Genomic DNA, 20,008 nt, shown 5'->3' with positions numbered 1-20,008 from the left:
GTCCATTAGGATGCAAAGCAACATGCTCCAAACTATCTTTATGGCTTCTACTACCAGTATAAATTTGTAGCAAATTTGTTGCTTTTGCCATTTTGAGATCATAGTAGCTCTCCCGATTTAAAAACCATGTTGCATTTGCTTGGCTTTGACACGCTTCATTAACCTTGCCAAGTGCAAAGTTCACTTTTGTATTATGCTTTGAACAATGCCATGTCAGGGGAGCAGAATGTGGAACGATGGAAAAGGCACAGAGCTCATATTTTTGCATCCTAGAGGAACCCATTTACTTTATCATGGCCTGTCAAGCAAACGTCTCCTGGGACAGCCCATAAAATATACTTCAGGACTTTGCAAACATCAGCAAAAACAGTATGATGCACATTGTCTACACTAATTCTTTGGACTAGTGCTTAAGTTTGCCATTACCACAACTAACCAATTTAGGCTTTCATAAACCACAAAGATCATTAGTGTCCTGTGATTAAACCAGTATTACTTTTCCATTTTAAGTTATAATTACTTTGAACTAAAGCCTCTTGTGTGGACTCCCTGCCTAAAATGCTTGTTTCTGGCACCAAAGATTGCTTTTCCATTTCTTCTGCCTTAGTCATACTTTGCCATGATAAACTGATGAAATCCATCTCTCCTTGACTTGTTCAGAACTCTAATCAGCAGTCTGTATTCAGTCTTCCAATTCTGTCCTCCAGCTAGCTAGTGTGGTTCGTTGAACAGCAAGAAGCTGGGTCCATTTCGGAATGAAAGCCGCCTTCTCTACTAATCATTTTCAGGTGTTTAGAAGAAAGTCAGGTGTAGCCGGCTGATCTTCCAGTTCTAAGGACACCAGTATCGGACGACAGCCTGACACATGCATTAGGCCAGGCTATGCTACTGAAGTCAAAAATCCAAATGCACAAGAGCTACAAGAAGCTTGCTGAAGAACCCTGCTGAATGCATTAAACCAAGAGGCATTATCTATGCTGGGTTTAAATGAGTTTTTTTTTATTTTAGACAGCCTACATGACAAGTTTTTAAAAACCAATGCCTCCACTCCAATTAATTCAGGGTCAAAATAAATCAAATTAAGCTCAAGATGGCATCAGTCCAGTTTTCAAACAATGCTGAGTCATGATGTTTTGTTGATGAATAAAGAACAGCAGCCAATTATGATGATGATAGATGATCCAGAAGGGTTGGTCTCTTGTTACTGTTAAGAAATTAATGAGAATTAGCCTATGCTTGTACCAATTCCTTATGTCATCATTAAATGTTCACTCTCTTAAATGTTCTCCCTTATTCAATCTGAGTTGCCACATTTATCAGGCACACAGAAAGCGCAAGGAAATTGCTGTTGCATCTTTATGCAAGCCAGAGAGCAAAAGTAGTTGTTCCCGGCCTATCAGCAGATGCTTAACATTCAGAACTTGCATCTCAACTCTTTCCCTAAGGCACTGTTTGAGAGGGTACCAGTCTTGATTAGCCCCCTTTTATTCACGGAAAGGGGGTAATGGCTTCAGCAGCCATATAGAAATACAGCCAATAAATATTTTGGTTTGATATTAAGCGAAGTGTGGTGGCCAACCAAGCATTACTCAGAGTAGACCTACTGAAATTAATGAGCATGACTGATTAAATATCTCCCAAGATCTTTAATCTAGCAACAGCATTTTAAAAAAATTTTTTTAACAATCCACACCCTTTGCATTTTCTGTTCTTACCCCTACCCACCTGAATGATTTGCTCTTCTACTTTAGCCATTGGCAGGAGAACCTCAACTTAAAAGAAGCCTACATTTTCCCCACACTCTTGACTAGCTAACTTAAAAACTGAAGAGCATATCCAAGCACTTTTTGGGCTGTGGAGTCCAGCCACCATCTTCCCTAAAGAATCTCCCACCAGAAGGGCAGAAAATGCATATGCTAAGCTGCATGGAAGACTAGTCAATAGCTCAATAATTTGTCTTCTATCAGAAAGACATAAAACGGACAATGAAGTTCAGAGTAAAACTTAAAACACTGGCAAATAACCATCCCAGCTTCATACAAACTGATGGCAAAGTGAATTGGCTGTGACAAGCAAAGGATGTGCCCTTTGACTTGGAGTCGATAGTTCATTAACACAATCCAAGTACAGAACTTCAGAACTTCCAGTATCACTCTACCCTTAAGAATTAATGGTGCAGCCTCACAAAGGTGTACAAACCTCCTCAAAAAGGATACTACAGAGCTAGGAAAGTTTTGGGTTTTTCTTTTTTTTCCCCAAGGAAAATGCAGGAAAGATGTTAGAATTTCAGAGATATGAGTGAATGGCGTGGAGAAAGCATATTTATTTTTTCTCCCTCGTACAGCACTAGTACTTGGCCACACAATACATCAGCAGTATGCAGACAAAAGCTACTACAACACATAAGTAGAATCTCCAGGTTCAGAGGCAGGCTGCCACAGAACACAAGTTGCTGGGCCGTTCCCTCATGTACATGGCTGGTTAGTTGAAAATGCTGGACTAGATGGGCTCCCAGTCTGAATCAACAGGGTTTTGTTTCTGCAGCAAATCACCCCATTTATCAACAAGCAAAATTTAAAAGTGCACAAGATTTTAATCGCGGCAAGTTCTCTCAGGAATTTATACTTACACATTTCTCCATTTCTAATCCATCCTTAAAGAAAATCATATAAGGAGTGATGCCATCCTCACGGAAATCCAGCAACGCCACCATTCCATCTGGATTCATGTTCTCGCCTACAAAAAACTTTCAGAAGGAAAAAAAAAATCTGTTGATGCCACTAAGTTAGAAAGCACTAATATTCACTTGTATAACAATACACATTTCCCTGCCCAAGCATCAGCCACTTTCCACAGAATACCAGTCTAAAAACAAGCAGCAAAAGCTACCTCACAGTATGGAAGTACCGAAAATATGTTACAAAAAAAGGAGGAAGCTTTAGAACTTACCTGGTAATTTTTGAAGTTTGCAAGGATATGTTTGACTTGTTCAGCTGCTCCAGTCATAAACGGCTTTACTCTCTCTGGCTTCGTTTCCTCAAGTCTTGCTTTGATTCTAGGAAAAAAACCACAATTCTTTAACACCTACAATTTAACAAGTACTAGGATTGTAGTACTTTAACACCTACAATTTAACAAGTACTAGGATTGTACCCAAAAGTTTCTAATAACTGGTATGAAAGGAAAATCCAGCTTTTTATTGCTCCCCTGCATGGATAGTGCTTTACTTTACCTGCCAGTTTTAAATATTTATTTATTTTATTATACACAAGGCCACATAAGCTTTGACATGGTAAAATATGCCATATTTCTGTATGTGCTTCATTGAGGCAACAATAAAATAGCAGAATAAAGACAATCTTGTATCAAAAGCAGGGGTTGCCTTTGGCCCAGATATCTGGCCTCTAAATATAAAGCAACTGTTACACCTTATCTGTGATACATAGCCTTTATTCCATGAAGCTACAGCAAAAAGCACGGTCACTGATCAGTTCTGCCAATAACCAGGATCTTTTAGTTACACCTCACCTTGAGTTGTTTGCATCCCAGCTGGTCCTTACTGGGAATTTTAAGAGAAAGTGATCGTGTTGCCTTCGATTTCATGATACACAGGAAAGGGAAAATTGAGTGTAATTGGTCGTAGACTTTAAGGCGGCTGATTTCTGGAAGCTTAAGGAACTACTGCAGGCATAGGCAAACTCGGCGCTCCAAATGTTTTGGACTACAATTCCCATCTTCCTTGACCACTGGTCCTGTTAGCTAGGGATGATGGGAGTTGTAGTCCCAAAACATCTGGAGCGCTGAGTTTGCCTATGCCTGAAGTACCGGGTGAGATCTTATGGTCAGAAATAGTCAAGAAAGGTCCAGAAATAGTCAAGATGGGAATTTGTTAAAGGTGAAATAATGAAGGCACAAATGCAGACAATTCCAGAAAGAAAAGTGGGAGGCACCTAAATAAACTTGTGTGGCTGTATAAGGAGCATACGGATGAACTGAGATGTAAAAAGGACATGTAAAAGAAATGGGGGGGTGGGTAGATCTGGGGAATGCTGTGGACATAGCGTATCTTGATTTCAGTAATGCTTTTGACAAAGTTCCCCATGACATTCTTGTGGAGAAGCTGGTAAAATGTGGGTCGAACAACTTAACTGTTAGGTAGATTTGTAGCTGGTTGACTAACAGAACTCAAAAACTCAATAGTTCCTAGTCATCCTAGGAAAAAGTGACGTGGGGTGCCAAAGGGTTCTCTGCTGGGCCCATTGTTGTTCAAAATCTTTATAAATGACTTTGATGATGGAATTGAGGGGATCCACATCAAATTTGTGGATGATACCAAATTGGGAGGCCCAAAGTAACAAAATGGATTTCAATAGGGACAAATGTAAAGTTCTGCACTTAGGCAGGAAGAACCAGATGCACAAATATAAGATGGGGGACACCTGGCTTACTAGTGGCTTACTAGTGGTACATGTGAAAAAGATCCAGGGCCCAACAGCATGATGCAGTATAGTTTCCAGATCAAGGGAAGGTATACCACTCTATTCTGCCATAGTCTAAAAACACCTGGAGTCGTATGTCCAGTTCTGGGGACCACAATTTAAGGAGGATTTTGACAAGCTGGAATGTGTGCAGAGGATGGCAGCCAAGATGATCACAGGTCTGGAAGCCAAGCCTTATGAGGAAAGGTATGCTTACATCAGCAATGCCATCACTATGGGTATTTGTTACCATATCAGAAATGTGGCCTCAAATTAACCAGTAGCATTTTCCTTTTGACCTTGATGACTTAAATATGATGTACCAAACCTAGTACTGTATACTGAAGAAGACATCCTTCAGATATCTGATACTGTAACAGGATATGTGGGAAGAAGCAGTATCTTAGCAAAATCTGTATGCAGGTGGTTATGGCTTTAAACTATAGCCACACCACAAGTTATAGTTCTTTCAGAATAAAATAAGAGCACCATTGTAATCATCCCCACAACTGGATCCCAGCAGCCCATCTCCATCAGAAGGCAGTGCTGCAACCGTATGGACATCTTCCAAGAGTGTTTGCTATATAACCCTCATCGTAACTGTCTTCTAGCCTTGAAGTGACAGACACCAGGATAGCTTACGCTTTCATGTAGTCCTTGATGTACTTCTTGTAAGACTCTTTAGTGAAGCTTGTTTCCTGAAGGTGGTGGTTCATTACAATGTCAACACCGGTGACAACAGTAGCCTCTGCCCCTTCACCATCTGGACCTTCAGCCGACGCATTTCCACCAATTAAAGCATCATCTATTTCACCTTCTTTCCTGCTCACCATCTAAACCAATTCATTGAAGAGAGAGAAAAAACCACCACTGAAAAGCAAAATCTAATTGTAAAATGATCTGCTCATTACTCTACTCCAGGTGTCGGCAACGTTTTCCGGCCGTGGACCGGAGCATTCCCGGACTATCCGTCTGTGGGCCGGACATGCACAGAAGCGATTTCCGGCGCTGCGCTATGTCCGGGGCGCCGAATATCGCTCCTGCGCATGTCTGCGCCAGAAATCACTTCTGCGCCTGCGCAGGCGCTATTTTGGGCATCTGCTCAGTGAGTCCCCGCAGTGAGCAGGGGAATTGCTGAGCGGGCGGCTCATGGGCCGGAGGTTGATGATGCCTGCTCTACTCAAAGCTTTAAAGAGAAGTTTTAAGTCCAGAAACTAGTTCAGCTATGAGCAAAGCTATCAAAGTGGAATTTGTCAGCAAAGGGAAAATAAACTGCCCAGAGAATCAATCTTAAATCGGAAGTCTTTATGATTAAGACCCTAATTTTCAAGTTTTTTGAAACACACATGCATACATACTAAACCTGCTACTTAATCAGTTTTTTACTTCTCTCCCAATTAAAATCAAGGGATTTTATAACACTACACCTCAAATTACGGTACTCTGTTTGGATGCCACAATTACCACTATGTAGAGCTTATCTTGCAACCTAGCCCCTCTCAAGTCACAATAACAACTCTGTTATAAAGGTGACCCATATTCGCATGGTGATGCATAGATTATGAAAGGCTGAAGCATGGATCTCTCCCACTCCTCACTCTGACTGTGCAGACCAAGCCACATTGCTAGGCATCAATTACCTGACATGGTCACTGCGCAGTAAATGTGAGCTTCGGTTAGTTTAGGAGTTCATAGAAGAGACTGCATTTTCCCAGTTTGCCTCAGATAGTGCCAAAATGCACACACCCCCAATAACAGAAGTTGATCGAGTGCTTGTGAAGGGTAGTAACGGCCTCATGGTACCAAAACACAGCTGAACTATACTATAATATAGCGAGGGGCCTGGGAGAGACCAGGGTTCGAACCCCACCCCACTTACATAAAATGATAAGATTTACAAACAAAGCTTACCTTCCCTTCCACTTCCAGGCAGAGTCCGCTGGCCACTTCTTTGACCTTGTAGATGTCCGAGAACATCTCGTCTTCTGCGGGCAGAGGGAGGAGGAGAGCGCGTGAGGGGGGCTCTCCATGGTCGGACGGACGTTCTCCCTCCCTCCAACCCCACCCTCCTCTCAGGGGTCGCCCCTCTTTTCCTCCCTCCCGACTCAGGCTTTGCGAGGGCCCAGAGGTAGATGCGGCGCAGCCGCCGCCCGAAATGGGAAAAGGCCTCGGGAACGCTGCACCGTAAGCCAAGAGGGAACACGCCGGAAGCACCGCCAAAGGCCTCCAGCCCCACGGCCCCTTCGGCAGCCCCGCTCACGCAAGCGCAGTAGCTGCGGCAACAAGACGCATGCGCAGCGAACAGAACACCGGGGGCGCCAGTCTTCGCCCCCCCCACCCGCTCCCCAGTCTCCCTTCCCCCTCTCTTCTGCACCGCGGGCGGCGCAGGCGCAGTGTAGTGGGAGGGCGCGAGCTGCCTAGCCCGGGCCGCGGAGCCGCGCAAGCGCAGTACGCGCCGCTCTGGGGGCTCCGTGGGGGGGCCCGACCTCGATATAGCCCGACGGCACTGAGAGAGATTGGCTTACGGCTAATGCAGTCCCGGTAGATGATCATGGCTGAGGCGTCGTCGGGCGGTGGTGGGTCGAGCGGGCGGGCGGGCGGCCTCGGGGAGCGGAGCGGCTCGGCAGCGACTCCCGGCGAGAGCAAGGAGCGAGGCGGAGAAAGGCCGAGGCGGTGCTTCCACTGAGCTCATATAGCCAGCGGGGCACGTCCCTGCCATCCGTGCGTCACCAATCCCTGCGCTCCCCGCCACGCACGGAGCTGTGACGCAAGCGCGCCTGCAGGCCGCCGGCCCTCCTCCCCGCGCTCACGTAGAGGCAAGAATCTCGAGAGCTGCTCTCTGCGGGCCGGAGGTAGAACTTCCCGGTTCCTTCGCAGCCGTCCCTCTCCTCCCTCCCGCTCCGCCGCCCATAAGGAAACAACGAAGAGGCGGCGTGGTTGCGGTTTCGCAGCAGCTGGTCCTCGCTGAAACTGAAGCCAAGAGAGGAGAGGAGACCCTGATTTCGCTGATTTCAGCCTTAGAATAGTAGAATCATAGAATTGGAAGGAGTTCCAAGGGTCATCTAGTCCAACCCCCCGCAATGCAGGAATCTCAACTAAAGCATCCATGACAGATACGGTACTATCCAATCTCTACTTGGAAACCTCCAAGGAAGGAGCATCCACCACCTCCCGAGGGAGTCTGTTCAAACAGCTCTTACTGTCAGAAAGTTCTTCCATATTTAGTTGGAATCTCCTTTCTTGTAACTTGAATCCATTGGTTCGGGCCCTAGTTTTCTGGAGCAGCAGTAAGCAAGCTTGCTCCCTCCTCCATGCGACAGCCTTTCAGATATTTGAAGAAGGCGATCCTATCTCCTCTCAGTCCCCTCTTTCCCAGGCTAAGCATACCCAGATCCTTCAACCGTTCCTCATAAGGCTTGGCTTTGTTATAAGAATTTTAAGATCTCAAATATAGAATAAATATTCATAAATGCACAAATATCTAAATATATGAACCATGTGTCTGAAGTAGTATGGGAAAGCAATCCTGGAGCCATTTTGACTCTCTCAATGACCTCAAATATTCCTCTGCAGAAAGGGAGGCAAATGAGAAAAGCCTTCCCATTGTTTTTTTTCCTGCAAATCCTGTCTTAAGGGCATATTTGTGTATGAATAGGGTGAGCCTGTGACCTGGGTTCAGGAATTAAAGTATTAACCATAACAAAAGAATGGCCAGACTATCCATGTAATGCAATCAGTGTCCATTATTAGGCATCCTGGCAGGCAGGATTTCTGCTGTAGACTGCCTCTTCCTGTGATGTATGTATGAATGATGTATTAGGGGGTGGGCTACAGGGTGGGCAATTCAAATGTCTATATAAGGGCTTGCGGACCTCCTGTGTGTGGTGAGTGGGGACCCTGTTGCAACAGTTCCTTAAATAAAGATCAGGCTTACTAGCCACTTTGCTTCTCAATAAACTCTGGTTGGCCTGTGTTTTCTCCTACCGATAGTGAACCTACTTAAGGACTCTATACAGGCTCTGGAATACCCATAAGGGAGCAAGAAGTTCTTCTTATAACAGCTTCTAGAGACCCTTGATCATCCTAGTTGCACTCCTCTGCACATGTTCCAGTTTGTCAACATCCTTAATTTGTGGTGCTCAGAACTGGGCACAGGACTCCCTGAGTCACCTTGGCTTGTGTGGGTGGGCCAACCCTGCTGAGCACCGTAGTTTACAATGCACAGTTGTAATTCCCAGCAACCCTCAAACTACAGTGCCCAGAATTATTTGAGGGAAATAATATTCCTTAAATGTGCTTGAACGTTATATTGTGTACACAGTCATAGAGTCTGCATGCAGTCCTATCCAGCTAATTTCTATCTGAAATTGGGTCACCCTATGCCGGTTTGGTCATTCTAGATTTTTTGCTGATGTGGCACACAAAATTTCCAGCTGCTCCTTTGAAGGGTTGTCAAACAACACAGGAGTCCAGCTAGTATAACTGTTTGACAACATCATAATTTGTACCTTTGCATGATTCGCTCCATCCCTGGTTGGGTGATGCTTAACAGAACATCACCTTGAGTTCCATGATGGAAAAAATGTGGGATAAAATGTAATAAAATGAGTAAGTAAATAAATCATTATTCCATTACTGTATAATTTATGCATATTTTTGTGGTTCTTTTTATGCAGTAGAACTTTTCCATGGCTATTGTCCCCAGCTTCCCTCCTTACTTAATTCACTGACACTGATCCTCCAAGCAGACATGCTTAGAATCAGGCTGTTGGGCCACATTCCTATACCCAAGTACCTGGGAGTAAGACCCATTGAGTAGACAAGCATAAAACGTATAGCTGCAAAAATAACAGTACTACAAACATGTATTTGATCCACCAACCCAAAACTTGGCTGACCAAGATTCAGTACTGTACTTATAAGCTTGCAAACCACATTCAGTAAAGAGAAGGCACATCAATTATTTTATTCCCTATTTATTATTTAAATTCTATACATGCAATTTCAGTGTTCACTGAGTGATCTCCATCACCACTCTTCAGTCTCATTATTTGTATGATTTTGATCTATATCTATTTCTTTTAATTCTATCACTATTTTTTAAATGATTCCCCCCCCCACAACCAACCGTATGTTTTTTTAGCTGTTCTTATTTTTAATCTGTAAGCCGCCTTGAGCCCCTATTAGGGTGTGTGTAAGTAAGTAAGTAAGTAAGTAGGTAAGTAAGTAAGTACAGTAGTACCTCACAAGACTAAGTGTTACCGGTATTACAATTCAGTAACTCGTTCTCACCCATTCACCTCCCATTGTAATTTTGGACATAAGCCACGTTGACGTCAGACACATACTCAGGGGGAGGGGGGGAGAAGACGGAGCTTTTCCCATTGGTTGAGCCGCGACGAACGCCGGCTGACGCGCACGCTCCGCCTCTTCGCTACGCGGTGAGAGAGGGGGGGGGAGACTGGCGCATGCGCCCTTGCGGACTTCCTTTCGCTCGCTCGCCCGCCCTCCCGGCTCTTTCGGCGCCGACGCTGCGGCGGTTTATTGTCTCCCGCCCGGTGAGGGGCAGAAGTGGGAGGCTGCTCAGGTTTGGCTCCTTTCACGCCGTCCCTTTTGGGGCTGCGGCCTCTCCGGGGTGGCCGGGCTGAAACGCCTGAAAGGGGGGGGCGGATAATGTGAGGGGGGGGAGTCTCTTCTTTCCCGCCCTTTTCTGTGAGGGGAAAACTCCGTTGGTTTTTTTTCCCCTGGGGGGTACTAGGTCCATGGGGCGGTGAAGTCCTCCCCCCCACTCCGAACACGTCAGGAAGGCGGAGAGCTGTTATTTACTAAAAGTTAAACAGTAAAACAGACACGCAACAAGTAGCCAACGGGGGGCGGGGCGGGGGTAGTTCCTCGCCCCCCCCCTTTAATCAAGTAAATTGTTATAAAATTTTAGGGTGCACGCACATAGCAGACGCACGCTCCAATCTTCCCAGCCTCCCAAAATTTAGGAAATATCTCCTCGAGAATATTGCACATTATTTTAGCGCACAGAACAATTCCCTCCCCACTCCAAAAAACAAACAAACCACGTCTTCGCTCTCCTAATGGATTATTTTCACGGCAGGAGGAGATTCCTGGAAGAAACCTCTCCCCCTAGTTCTTTCACTTAGCAAATCCTGCCTTAAGGGCATATTTCGTGCATGAATAGGGTGGGCCTGTGAGCTGGATTCACGGACTAAAGTATTTGCCATCACAAAAGAATGGGCCAGGCTGCCCGGGTAACGCAGTCCGTGAAACGTCACCTGTGACGTACGTGTGATGCTTTTATGGTGGCCTTTTGCTAAGGGGTTGAGCAACGCCAGAAGTCTTTATAAAGAATATAAGAGATTCCCGCCCACTTTGTTGTTCTTGGTCTCTCTCACCACCTTGCAGGGCGGGGAAACAGTTTCAACAGGAATATAAAGATCTGCCTTGCTTTCCATTGGATCCTGTTTCCACCCATTCTTCTCTGACTGATCATGGACTTAGGGGACTCATCAAGTCCATTGGGGAGTTAGGTAGCAAAAGCTAGCCCCCCCCATTTTTCCCCACAACAAAAATAAATAAAAATACTTAACTGACCAATTGCAGTGCGGATAGCTTAGTTCTGTCATCCAACATTAATCCTGGCTACTCCCATGCCCCCAGCTACAATTAAAGCCAAGGGGGGAACTCGAGTGCACAGACACATGGTACTATTGCATGTGCTGCATGATTCCCATTTCTCACATTTGTATGTTTAGTGTGGCAGCGGCTGCACTCTGGACTCCCTGCCCGTTGACATTATGCAGGTGCCAAAGTAGCATTGCAGAGGGTTGGAGTAGATGACTTTCGTGGTATCTTCCAACTCAACAATTCTATGATTCTATGTTGTATCTTTTTTGTAAACGGCTTTGAGGTTTTCTTACAATCAAGCGGTGCTCAAATTTTATGAAATAAATAATAATAAACATTCCACCTGCTTCTAAAAGGCCACAGATAATTGAAGGCCGAAGGCCTGGTTACAATGGGAGACTTTCGCCTGGCGCTTAAAGATAAAGGATGGTGCAAACAGGAAGTATTCAATTGTAATTTAGGAGTTAATAAATTTTGGTTGTTTCATGCTTATTTATTATTTTATTTAATTACATTTAATATATAAATTTAATATACCAGCCTTGTGTTCTCATGCTCTGGAGGCCAGGACACGAACAATAGCTTGGAACTGTCTCCCTCAAGAGGCTATGGGCTCTCCTTCCTTGGAAGTTTAAAGCAAGAGGTTGGATAGTCACTGATGCTTTAGTTGAGATTTTTGCATTTCAAGGGCTTGGATTAGATGACCCTTAGGGTCCCTAATCCCTGTCCGTTCCCCCCATCTGACTGTCAAGACCTATCTCAGCCATAACGAACCCTATCTAACGGTTTTAACTGTCGGGGTCTAACTTTTAACTCTGCTTTTAAGATCTAGATTAGTTTCTAGATATACAGGAGGCTGACCCAAGGTCCATCCATCACAATATGTGATTGAAATTTAGACCCAGTAGCAAAGGAAAATATTTGTGAAGTGTATACAACTCATAAAAGAGGTAGGAAAGTTTTGTTACTGGGTTAATATTAAATATTAAATTAATATTCCATCCTTCCTCTGAGAGATAGAGAGTATAGGGGGTTCCAGTATAGACCAGCAGACACAGAATTGGTTTCAATATCTAAAAACAAATATGGCATCATAACTATTCTGAAATAATCTGAGGGTGCTCCCAGATTGGAATTCATTGTATTGGTGCTCCTCATGCCATGCATGTAAATTTTGCAGTGTTCACACTACACAGCGATCAAAATATAAGCTCATACTACACCCACCCAGCGGTGTAGCTAGCCGCCTGGCTGGCAAACCTGAAGGAACCCCGCTGGGGGGCGGGGTGCCCATCGCGTGCATGCGTTGCGTGTCACAGGAGGGATACGGCGTGGCGACACAGCAGCGGGCGGCGTCTGGCAGGCCTCCCTCTGGCCCTCCCTCTGCCCAACCTTACCGCGCTCGAGGCAGTTCTCACAGCCAGTTTGCGCTGGCTCCGCAGGGGCTGGTCCTGCTCACCCGGCGCTTGGCTTTCTTCAGGGTCATCATGGCGAGGGCTGCGCTGCCAGTGGAGGGCGTCTCCTCTGGCAGGGAGGAGACGCTGTGGAGGAGCCGGCTTTCTGCAGCGAACCCCGGCCTCACCTCCACGTGGGCGGCAAGGGGCACTCGCGACGGCGGCCGTCGGAGGTGGTCACCCCCTGCCCAGCCCCCTGCTCGGCCTGCCGCCCGGGGCGACACCCCCAATTACTACGCCACTGCACCCACCCATTTCATTCCTCTGCAATGAAACATAGCCTTGGAAATTTCCACATAATTTCCACAATAATATGTAAAGGAGTCAGAAGTTAACTCTGGGATTACACACAAGTTCCTTAGGGTCTCATATTGCTCACCCCTGCATTAACTATTGTTCAAGGTTTTCCTTTCAAATCAATTTTTTCTCTTGCAGGAGCGCTTTTATATTTAGCAAATGCCACCAGGTGGCACTGTAGTACACCATCTCTAAACAAACCTAAAATTTACAGCAAACTTAAATACTACAGATATGAAAACTCCTTACTTGGCAAACCATATTCATGGTTACGGACATCAAAATAGTAAAAACAGGCAACAGTGATGCATTAGGTTTCTACGCATAGTCCAAATTATTTGAAGAAGGAAAGTATTGGATCAAAAAACTTCTTGCATAAAGTTATTTCTCAATACATTTTTCTTATGTACTCAGTGATTTTCTCACTATCAGTTTTCCAGTCTTAAGTTCAGTTCCCCACATTTCCATATCAGTTTGCTTTTTTTTTTTTAAAAAAAGAAAGGTCTCATGAAAATTCATCAATATTAATGAGATTTCTCTCCTTAAAATACATTTTTGCAAATCATATTTTTCCTAACTATATTTTTTTAATGCTGCTTTTACTAATACTTCCTTTTTATGCATACTTTACTTGAATGGAGAACTACATTGCAAAATAGGGAGAACTGTGAATTTCAAAGGACTGCTGTGTTTCGTTTCATATCTTGTTTTGAAAAGTGAATTAAGTTGGTTTGCCTTTAAATGTGAAATGAGTCAAATTTCTCCCACATTCACTAGTGGCAAGTCAGTCACCCCAGATCATTAATCCACAATGTTTACTTAATTATAACAATTAAAATAACAACTCCCTTTGTGGGATTAAACTGTTTTTGAAATAGACCAATGAGCCACTAGAACACTTTGCTTTCTCTGCAACTGTTTGAGCCACAGGAAAAATTAGTTGGGATTGCAGCCAATGGCAAACAGAATCTGAGTCCAGATGGGTGGCAACACAAGCTCAGGCACTTTCTGCAGTGGCTTCCCATTTGCAGGACACTCCTCTGGGAAGCTCACTTCCAGCACCAGGCAAAAACATCCCTTTTAAACCAGGCCTTTGCCTTTTAACCATCTATGGCCTTTTTGTATGGGTGGGATGTTTTAATGTAGTTTTACATATGCAAGTTTGAATAGTTTGCATCATCCTGTGTGGCTGAGACATACGGTAGTAGACAAAACTTTCCTATCACATGGAAATGCAGCATTTTTCAATGGAGGTAACTTATCTGGGTGGAAGTTATCAAGTGATGATTCTTTAAATGCAAGTGTTAACCAGCCCTAGAACAAGTAGAGATCAGTGATGTGGCGCTGGCAAAATGGGGTTTGCTCACATGCCTCTTCAATGCTGAGGGTTGCTCCCGGTTTTTGAGAGGCAGAGGTGAGGTTGGGGAGGTCAGCGCAATGTGGGTGAAGCCAGCCCAGCATTTCTGCCCCTGTATACGCACCACACTGATCTCCTATGCCTTGCTCCACTTTTAGGAACCAGCAGCAAACCTACCATACCACATATAACACTTATTGAAATGAGTAGGAGTTTGACAGTTTTTGAGCTGACTCCAGCTTCTATTCACTTAAGAACACCTAAACATTATAATGTATCTTTAAATGAGGATCGTCATTGTTTCCCCCCACCCCAAGCTGGCAAGGCTCATTGGACAGCAACAAGAAACTGTTTCTTTAGTGTCACCAGCCCAGTCGGGGGATGCTCTGCCGACAGAGATTCAGCAGACGCCTTCTGTTCTAACCTCTAAATGCCTGTTGAAAACATTTCTATGCTGCCAGGCTTACACTGGCAATAAAAATATCCCTTTGCAATATTTGATCTCTGGTTTTCAATTGTTATGTTTTTATTTTATGGTTTTATGCATGATTGTTGTAAAGGGCTCTTAATTTTTATGAATGGTGGTATATAAATGTATTTATAAATAAATAAAAGGGATTTTCAAGATTGTCTCATCTCTTGGCATTCATCTATCTCTCCAGAGAACTATGACATGAGTTGCAAAGCCTTGCGAACCCCCAGTTAGTGACTTTCCAACCAGCCCTCTCTCCAGATGCATGGCTATAGGTCCCTTTGGGACCGATGTTACTCTGAGGCATATTGAGCTTTTTGCCTCAGACAGTGGATTGGGACAGGTAGTGGAAGGATTGTGCTGCTGCTGCTGCTTAGGCCCGATAGTTGCAGCTGCCTGGCTGGCACCATGTCGGACTGTGGAAGACCATCGGTGTGTCACTTGTCTTTTAAGTGTGGTAGCTGCCATATAGGCCTTGAAAGATCTACATTGGCTCCCAGTACGTTTCTGAGCACAATTCAAAGTGTTGGTGCTGACCTTTAAAGCCCTAAATGGCCTCGGTCCAGTATACCTGAAGGAGCGTCTCCACCTCCATCATTCTGCCCGGACACTGAGGTCCAGCACCAAGGGCCTTCTGGCGGTTCCCTCGTTGCGAGAAGCCAAGTTGCAGGGAACTAGGCAGAGGGCCTTCTTGGTGGTGCCGCCCGCCTTGTGGAACGCCCTCCCAACAGATGTCAAAGAGGAAAACCAACTACCAGACTTTTAGAAGACATCTGAAGGCAGCCCTGTTCAGGGAGGCTTTTAATGTTTAGTAGATTACTGTGTTTTATTTTTCTGTTGGAAGCCTCCCAGAGTGGCTGGGGAAACCCAGTCAGATGGGTGGGGTATAAATACATTATTATTATTATTATTATTATTATTATTATTATTATTATTATTGAACCAGCTGCCTGGCCAGTGGCATTCAGCTAGTCCAGCCAGCAGCATTGGAGCAGGCAGAAGCTGGCCGTGCAAGGGAGAGGTCATGTACAAGTCTCACAGGACTTGGGCCACTACTCTGTGACAATACAGTCACAATAAGCATTGACTGCTGGCACTCCATGGTGGGGAGGGGGGCTCTGTTGCAGGCTGCAAAATGGCTTGGGCCACGTCTTTTCTGCACCTCTGAGCTGACTAGAGTGACACTTGGATATGACAGCTTTTCCTGATTTTTACTGTGATTTAAGAACGAGGCATTAGACTGGATCTGTTGATTTCAGAATTTTAACTGAATGTGTATAGGATGTGCTATTTAAAATTATTAAGTGGGTTTTATCTTTGTCAGCAAACACATATTTGACTGGACTAGCCTTCATAAACTATGAGTTGTGTGCTAATTAAGTCCTTACCCTGTAATTGAAGCTCATTTTTCAATATTTAAAGGTTCCATATTTTTAAAGGAGTTCAAAAAAGAAAAATGATCCATTTAAATGGGATATGACTTTATTCAATCACTGCACTGATTTTCATGGAATTTCTCTCTCGCACAGAGACAGAAGTTGTATATGCAGGATTTTAGTATTTCCTCTCCGGCTCCAACTTCAATTTGAAAGACTATAAAAGTTTGACTGGGTTCCAGTTGTGCATGGTTTGCTGGCCTCTGCTATGCAGCAGAGGCAAAGCAAGCCACATATAACAGGCCTGCTGTAAATCTTCAAGAGGAGTGTTTCCTTTTGAACAGAACGGAGTTGTTTCAAATTCAGGAAGACTCCAGTAAAGAGACCTATTTAATGTTGTGTAGAAACCAATGACCCTTGCATGTGAACAGTGTGCAATTTGCTCATCCTATGTAACAAGCTAGCATCGGCTAAAACTGGCCCTAGGTGGATGCTTACTAGGCTTGGAAGGCACGGTTGGTGTGGAGCTGGATTGAGTTTTTGTGCCTCATCTGCCATGTCTTGTGATGAACTGGATTAATCCCACCCCGTCTTTTTCATTAGGCTCCAAAATCTGACTTCCCCCCCGGAAGACCCTTTGAAAGCTAAACACTTACCTTAATGAAAAGAAATACACAGCTTGCCTGAGAAACCAGCCATATTTAAGTTTTTAATTAGTTTGCTTTGTTGTTGGTTTTAAAGTGCAGTATTGAAAGAAACAAGGCGCAATCCAACCAAACCTAAGCATTACCAGATTGTAAAATATGCAGTGCTCATCTTTGGGCTGATTGTGAACTTGTGAAAGGATTACGTTTGAAATATGTGCTACAAAACATCATCTTAAACTGGTTTAAAGCTTCAGGTAGGTAGCCGTGTTGGTCTGAAGTATATATGTATATATATCCAGTATCACCTTAGAGACCAACTAAGTTTGTTCTTGGTATGGTACTGAAAACTATGGAGAGACCTGGTCTGAACAGAGATATTGGGTTCCTGTCTCATTACATATGCTAATCATCTGCATACTATACCTTGCTTTTTCCTGTAGGACTAATTGCAGTCGTTAACAGTCGTCAACAGGTTTACCATACCCATCTCATACTACTCTCCTGAGAAAAACCCCACCCCACCCTCCCACTATATATAAGGGTCTGGTGACTTCTGTTTCAGTATCTGAGGAAGTGTGCATGCACACGAAAACCAAGAACAAACTTAGTTGGTCTCTAAGGTGCTACTGGTTTAAACCTGGTGAAAAGAGTGTTCTGGGGGACTGGTGGGGCAGGACCAGAAGAGGGGCACTTACTGGGGATCCTAAGCCCATTCATATTGGTAATATGGCCTAGCAGCCCAGCAAAAAATGTAATGTCACAATAGAAGTCAATGAGGAGGGTGCAATCTTCAAAAAGTGGGTCCGCACTCACCCAAGATCCTCACCCACACTGCTGTGGCTGTGTGACCCGACAGTCTGTTTTCGGTGATTTTGTCTGCTGCATCAGGTGGAAAAATCATGCCATTCTACATGCTTTATCGGAATCAAACCTCTCTGAGAACATAGTAATTAAATCAAGTTCAAAGCACAGATTGCCATGACTTGGTATAGAATATTGGCTATATTGCTCATAAAGCTTGGTTTCCAGACCCTTGATCATATTTGTCGCCCTCCTCTGCACACGTTCCAGCTTATTGATATTCATCTTAAATTGTGCTGCCCAGAACTGGACACAGTATTACAGGTAAAGTCTGTTCAAGGCAAAATAGGGCAGGATTACTACTTCCCTTGATTTGGACACTATACTTCTGTTGATGCAGCCTAGAATAATACTCACTTTTTTGCTGCTTCTGTCATCTCATGTTCACTTTGTGGTTTACTGAGATCCCTAGATCCGTTTCACATGTACTACTGGCAAGCCAAATGTCTCCCATCTTATATTTGTGCAGCTGGTTCTCCCTGCCTAAGGCAGAACTGTACATTTATCTATTGAAATTCATTCTGTTAGTTGGGCCCAGCTCTCCAATCTGTTAAGGGCATCTTGAATCCCAATTCTGTATTCTGTGGTATTAACTACCCCTCCCAGTTTGGTGTCATCTGCAAATTTGCTGAGCATCCCCTCAATTCCTTTGTCCAAGTCATTTATAAAGACCTTGAACAACAAGAGGCCCATGACAGAATCCTGCTGCTCCCCACTTGCCAATCTTTTGCAGAATGATGAGGAACCATTAATGAGCACTCTGGGTTTGGGCAGTCAACGAGTTACAAATCCACCTAACAGTTGTTCAACCCACATTTTACCAGCATCCCCGCAAGAATATCATGGGGGACTTGATACCCTACATCCATAGCATTCCCCAGATCCACCAAGCTTATAACTATGTCAAAAAAAGAAATGAGATTCATCTGACATGACCTGTTATTCAGAAACCCATGCTGTGATTTCGTATCCTTTTCTAAGTGTTTAATCATCTGTTCTAGAACCTTTCTTGGTATTGACATTAAGCTGACTAGTCAGCAGTAGGGGTAGGAGGAGTTATCATTATTAAAATGTATATACGTGCAGAGTCTTCTCTTCCCCCACCCGCCTTTTGAAGATGAGGACAACACTTGCCTGCCTCCTGTTCTCCAAGAATTCTCATAAATTATGGACATAGGCTCTGAGATTACATCCTCAAGCTCTTTTATTACCCTTGGGTGCAGCTAATCAGGCCCTAGAGATATGAATTCATTTAAAGTAGCTAGGTGTTCCCTTACCACCACTTTTCCTATTTTGGGTTTCAGGTCGCTCCTTGCATCATTTACTATGTTATCAGGTTGGGCATTGCTTTCCCTTTGGAAGGAAAGGAAGCAGGCAAAGTAAGTGTTTAGCAGTTCTACCTTCTCTCTGTCACTCAATAGTATTTGTCCATCTTCTCCACATAGAGAACCTACTACTTGCTTGTTTTTCTTGTTTTGAATATAGCCAGAGAAACCTTTTAAATTATGTATAACCTTTCTTACAAGCTTGAATTCATTCTTAGCTTTGACCCGCCTGACCTTCTCCCTGCAACTGTTGGGTACTCGTGTGTACTCTTCCATCATGATTTCTCCTTTCTTCCATTTCTTATACAAGCCCTCCTTACATCTTAGTTCATCTGTAAGCTCCTTATACAGCAACACTGGTTTCTTTAGGTGCCTACCACTTTTCTTTCTTGCTGGAATTGTCTGCATTTGTGCCTTCAATATCTCACCTTTAAGAAACTCCCATCCATCTTCGACCCCCTTCTCTTCAAGTATTTCTGACCATGGGACTTCACCCTATAGTTGCTTAAGCTTTTTAAAATCAGCCTCAAAAGTCCAGGGTGCATGTCTGACTTAGCTTTCCCTTGCCTGTGTATAATGAAACTCAAGAAGACATGATCACTTTCTCCCAAGGTTCCGTCTACTTTCAGCTTATCAATCAGTTCCTTCCTGTTGGTGAGGGCGAGGTCCAAGAGAGATGACCCCCTTGTTCCTTCTTCCAAATTCTGGGAAATTGTTAGGCAACTGAGGAATTTGTTGGGCCTTACATTGTTGGTTGAGTTTGAGTTCCAACAGATATCAAGGTAGTTGAAGTCTCCTATTACTACAATCTCTCTCCTCCCTTCCTGTTTGATCAATTCCATTTGAGCAGATTGTACCCCTCAATTTCTATATTCCAGTCCTGAGTCTCATCCCACTAGGTTTCAGTAGTGTTTTGGGGCCATATTTACCATTCAGTCTTAAGAGCTCAAGTTCTTCTTGCTTGTTTCCCATACTCTCTGCATTTGTGTAGAGACAACACAAACCATGAGTCATTTCTCTGCACACTGCTCCCTCCTCCGTAGGGAGTCACCTGCCGCTGCCACCACATGTCTCTTTTCCTTCTCTGGGAAGCAGCAGAAATCAC

The 20,008-nt window shown here is 44.2% G+C and overlaps 1 protein-coding gene and 1 non-coding gene across 2 annotated transcripts; both read right to left on the bottom strand.

The window, feature by feature from the left end:
* Window positions 1-978: 978 nt before the first annotated feature.
* TPT1 (tumor protein, translationally-controlled 1) lies at window positions 979-7,101 on the bottom strand. Its single transcript, XM_035137525.2, has 6 exons — window positions 7,004-7,101; window positions 6,390-6,463; window positions 5,121-5,311; window positions 2,950-3,055; window positions 2,630-2,746; window positions 979-1,204 (listed from the first exon to the last, which is right to left on the bottom strand). Exons 1-6 carry the CDS (start codon window positions 7,029-7,031, stop codon window positions 1,202-1,204), a joined length of 519 nt encoding a protein of 172 aa, XP_034993416.1. The 5' UTR covers window positions 7,032-7,101; the 3' UTR covers window positions 979-1,201.
* Window positions 1,279-1,409, bottom strand: LOC118096673 (small nucleolar RNA SNORA31). Its single transcript, XR_004693952.1, has one exon. It is a non-coding gene; the product is annotated as a small nucleolar RNA SNORA31 (small nucleolar RNA).
* Window positions 7,102-20,008: the final 12,907 nt, after the last annotated feature.

The sequence above is a fragment of the Zootoca vivipara genome, chromosome 5 (genome assembly GCF_963506605.1).
Source record: "Zootoca vivipara chromosome 5, rZooViv1.1, whole genome shotgun sequence".
NCBI classification, from domain to species: Eukaryota; Metazoa; Chordata; class Lepidosauria; order Squamata; family Lacertidae; genus Zootoca; species Zootoca vivipara.
This window is presented reverse-complemented; position numbering and strand designations above follow the sequence as displayed.

Excerpts from the sequence above, each read along its gene's own strand:
- TPT1 (XM_035137525.2), bottom strand. The coding sequence starts at position 7,031 with ATGATCATCTACCGGGACTGCATTAGCC. Across the intron at positions 5,312-6,389 it reads GCCTGGAAGTGGAAGGGAAG|ATGGTGAGCAGGAAAGAAGG; the intron begins GTAAGCTTTGTT and ends GAATTGGTTTAG. Across the intron at positions 2,747-2,949 it reads CAAACTTCAAAAATTACCAG|TTTTTTGTAGGCGAGAACAT; the intron begins GTAAGTTCTAAA and ends TCCTTCTGAAAG.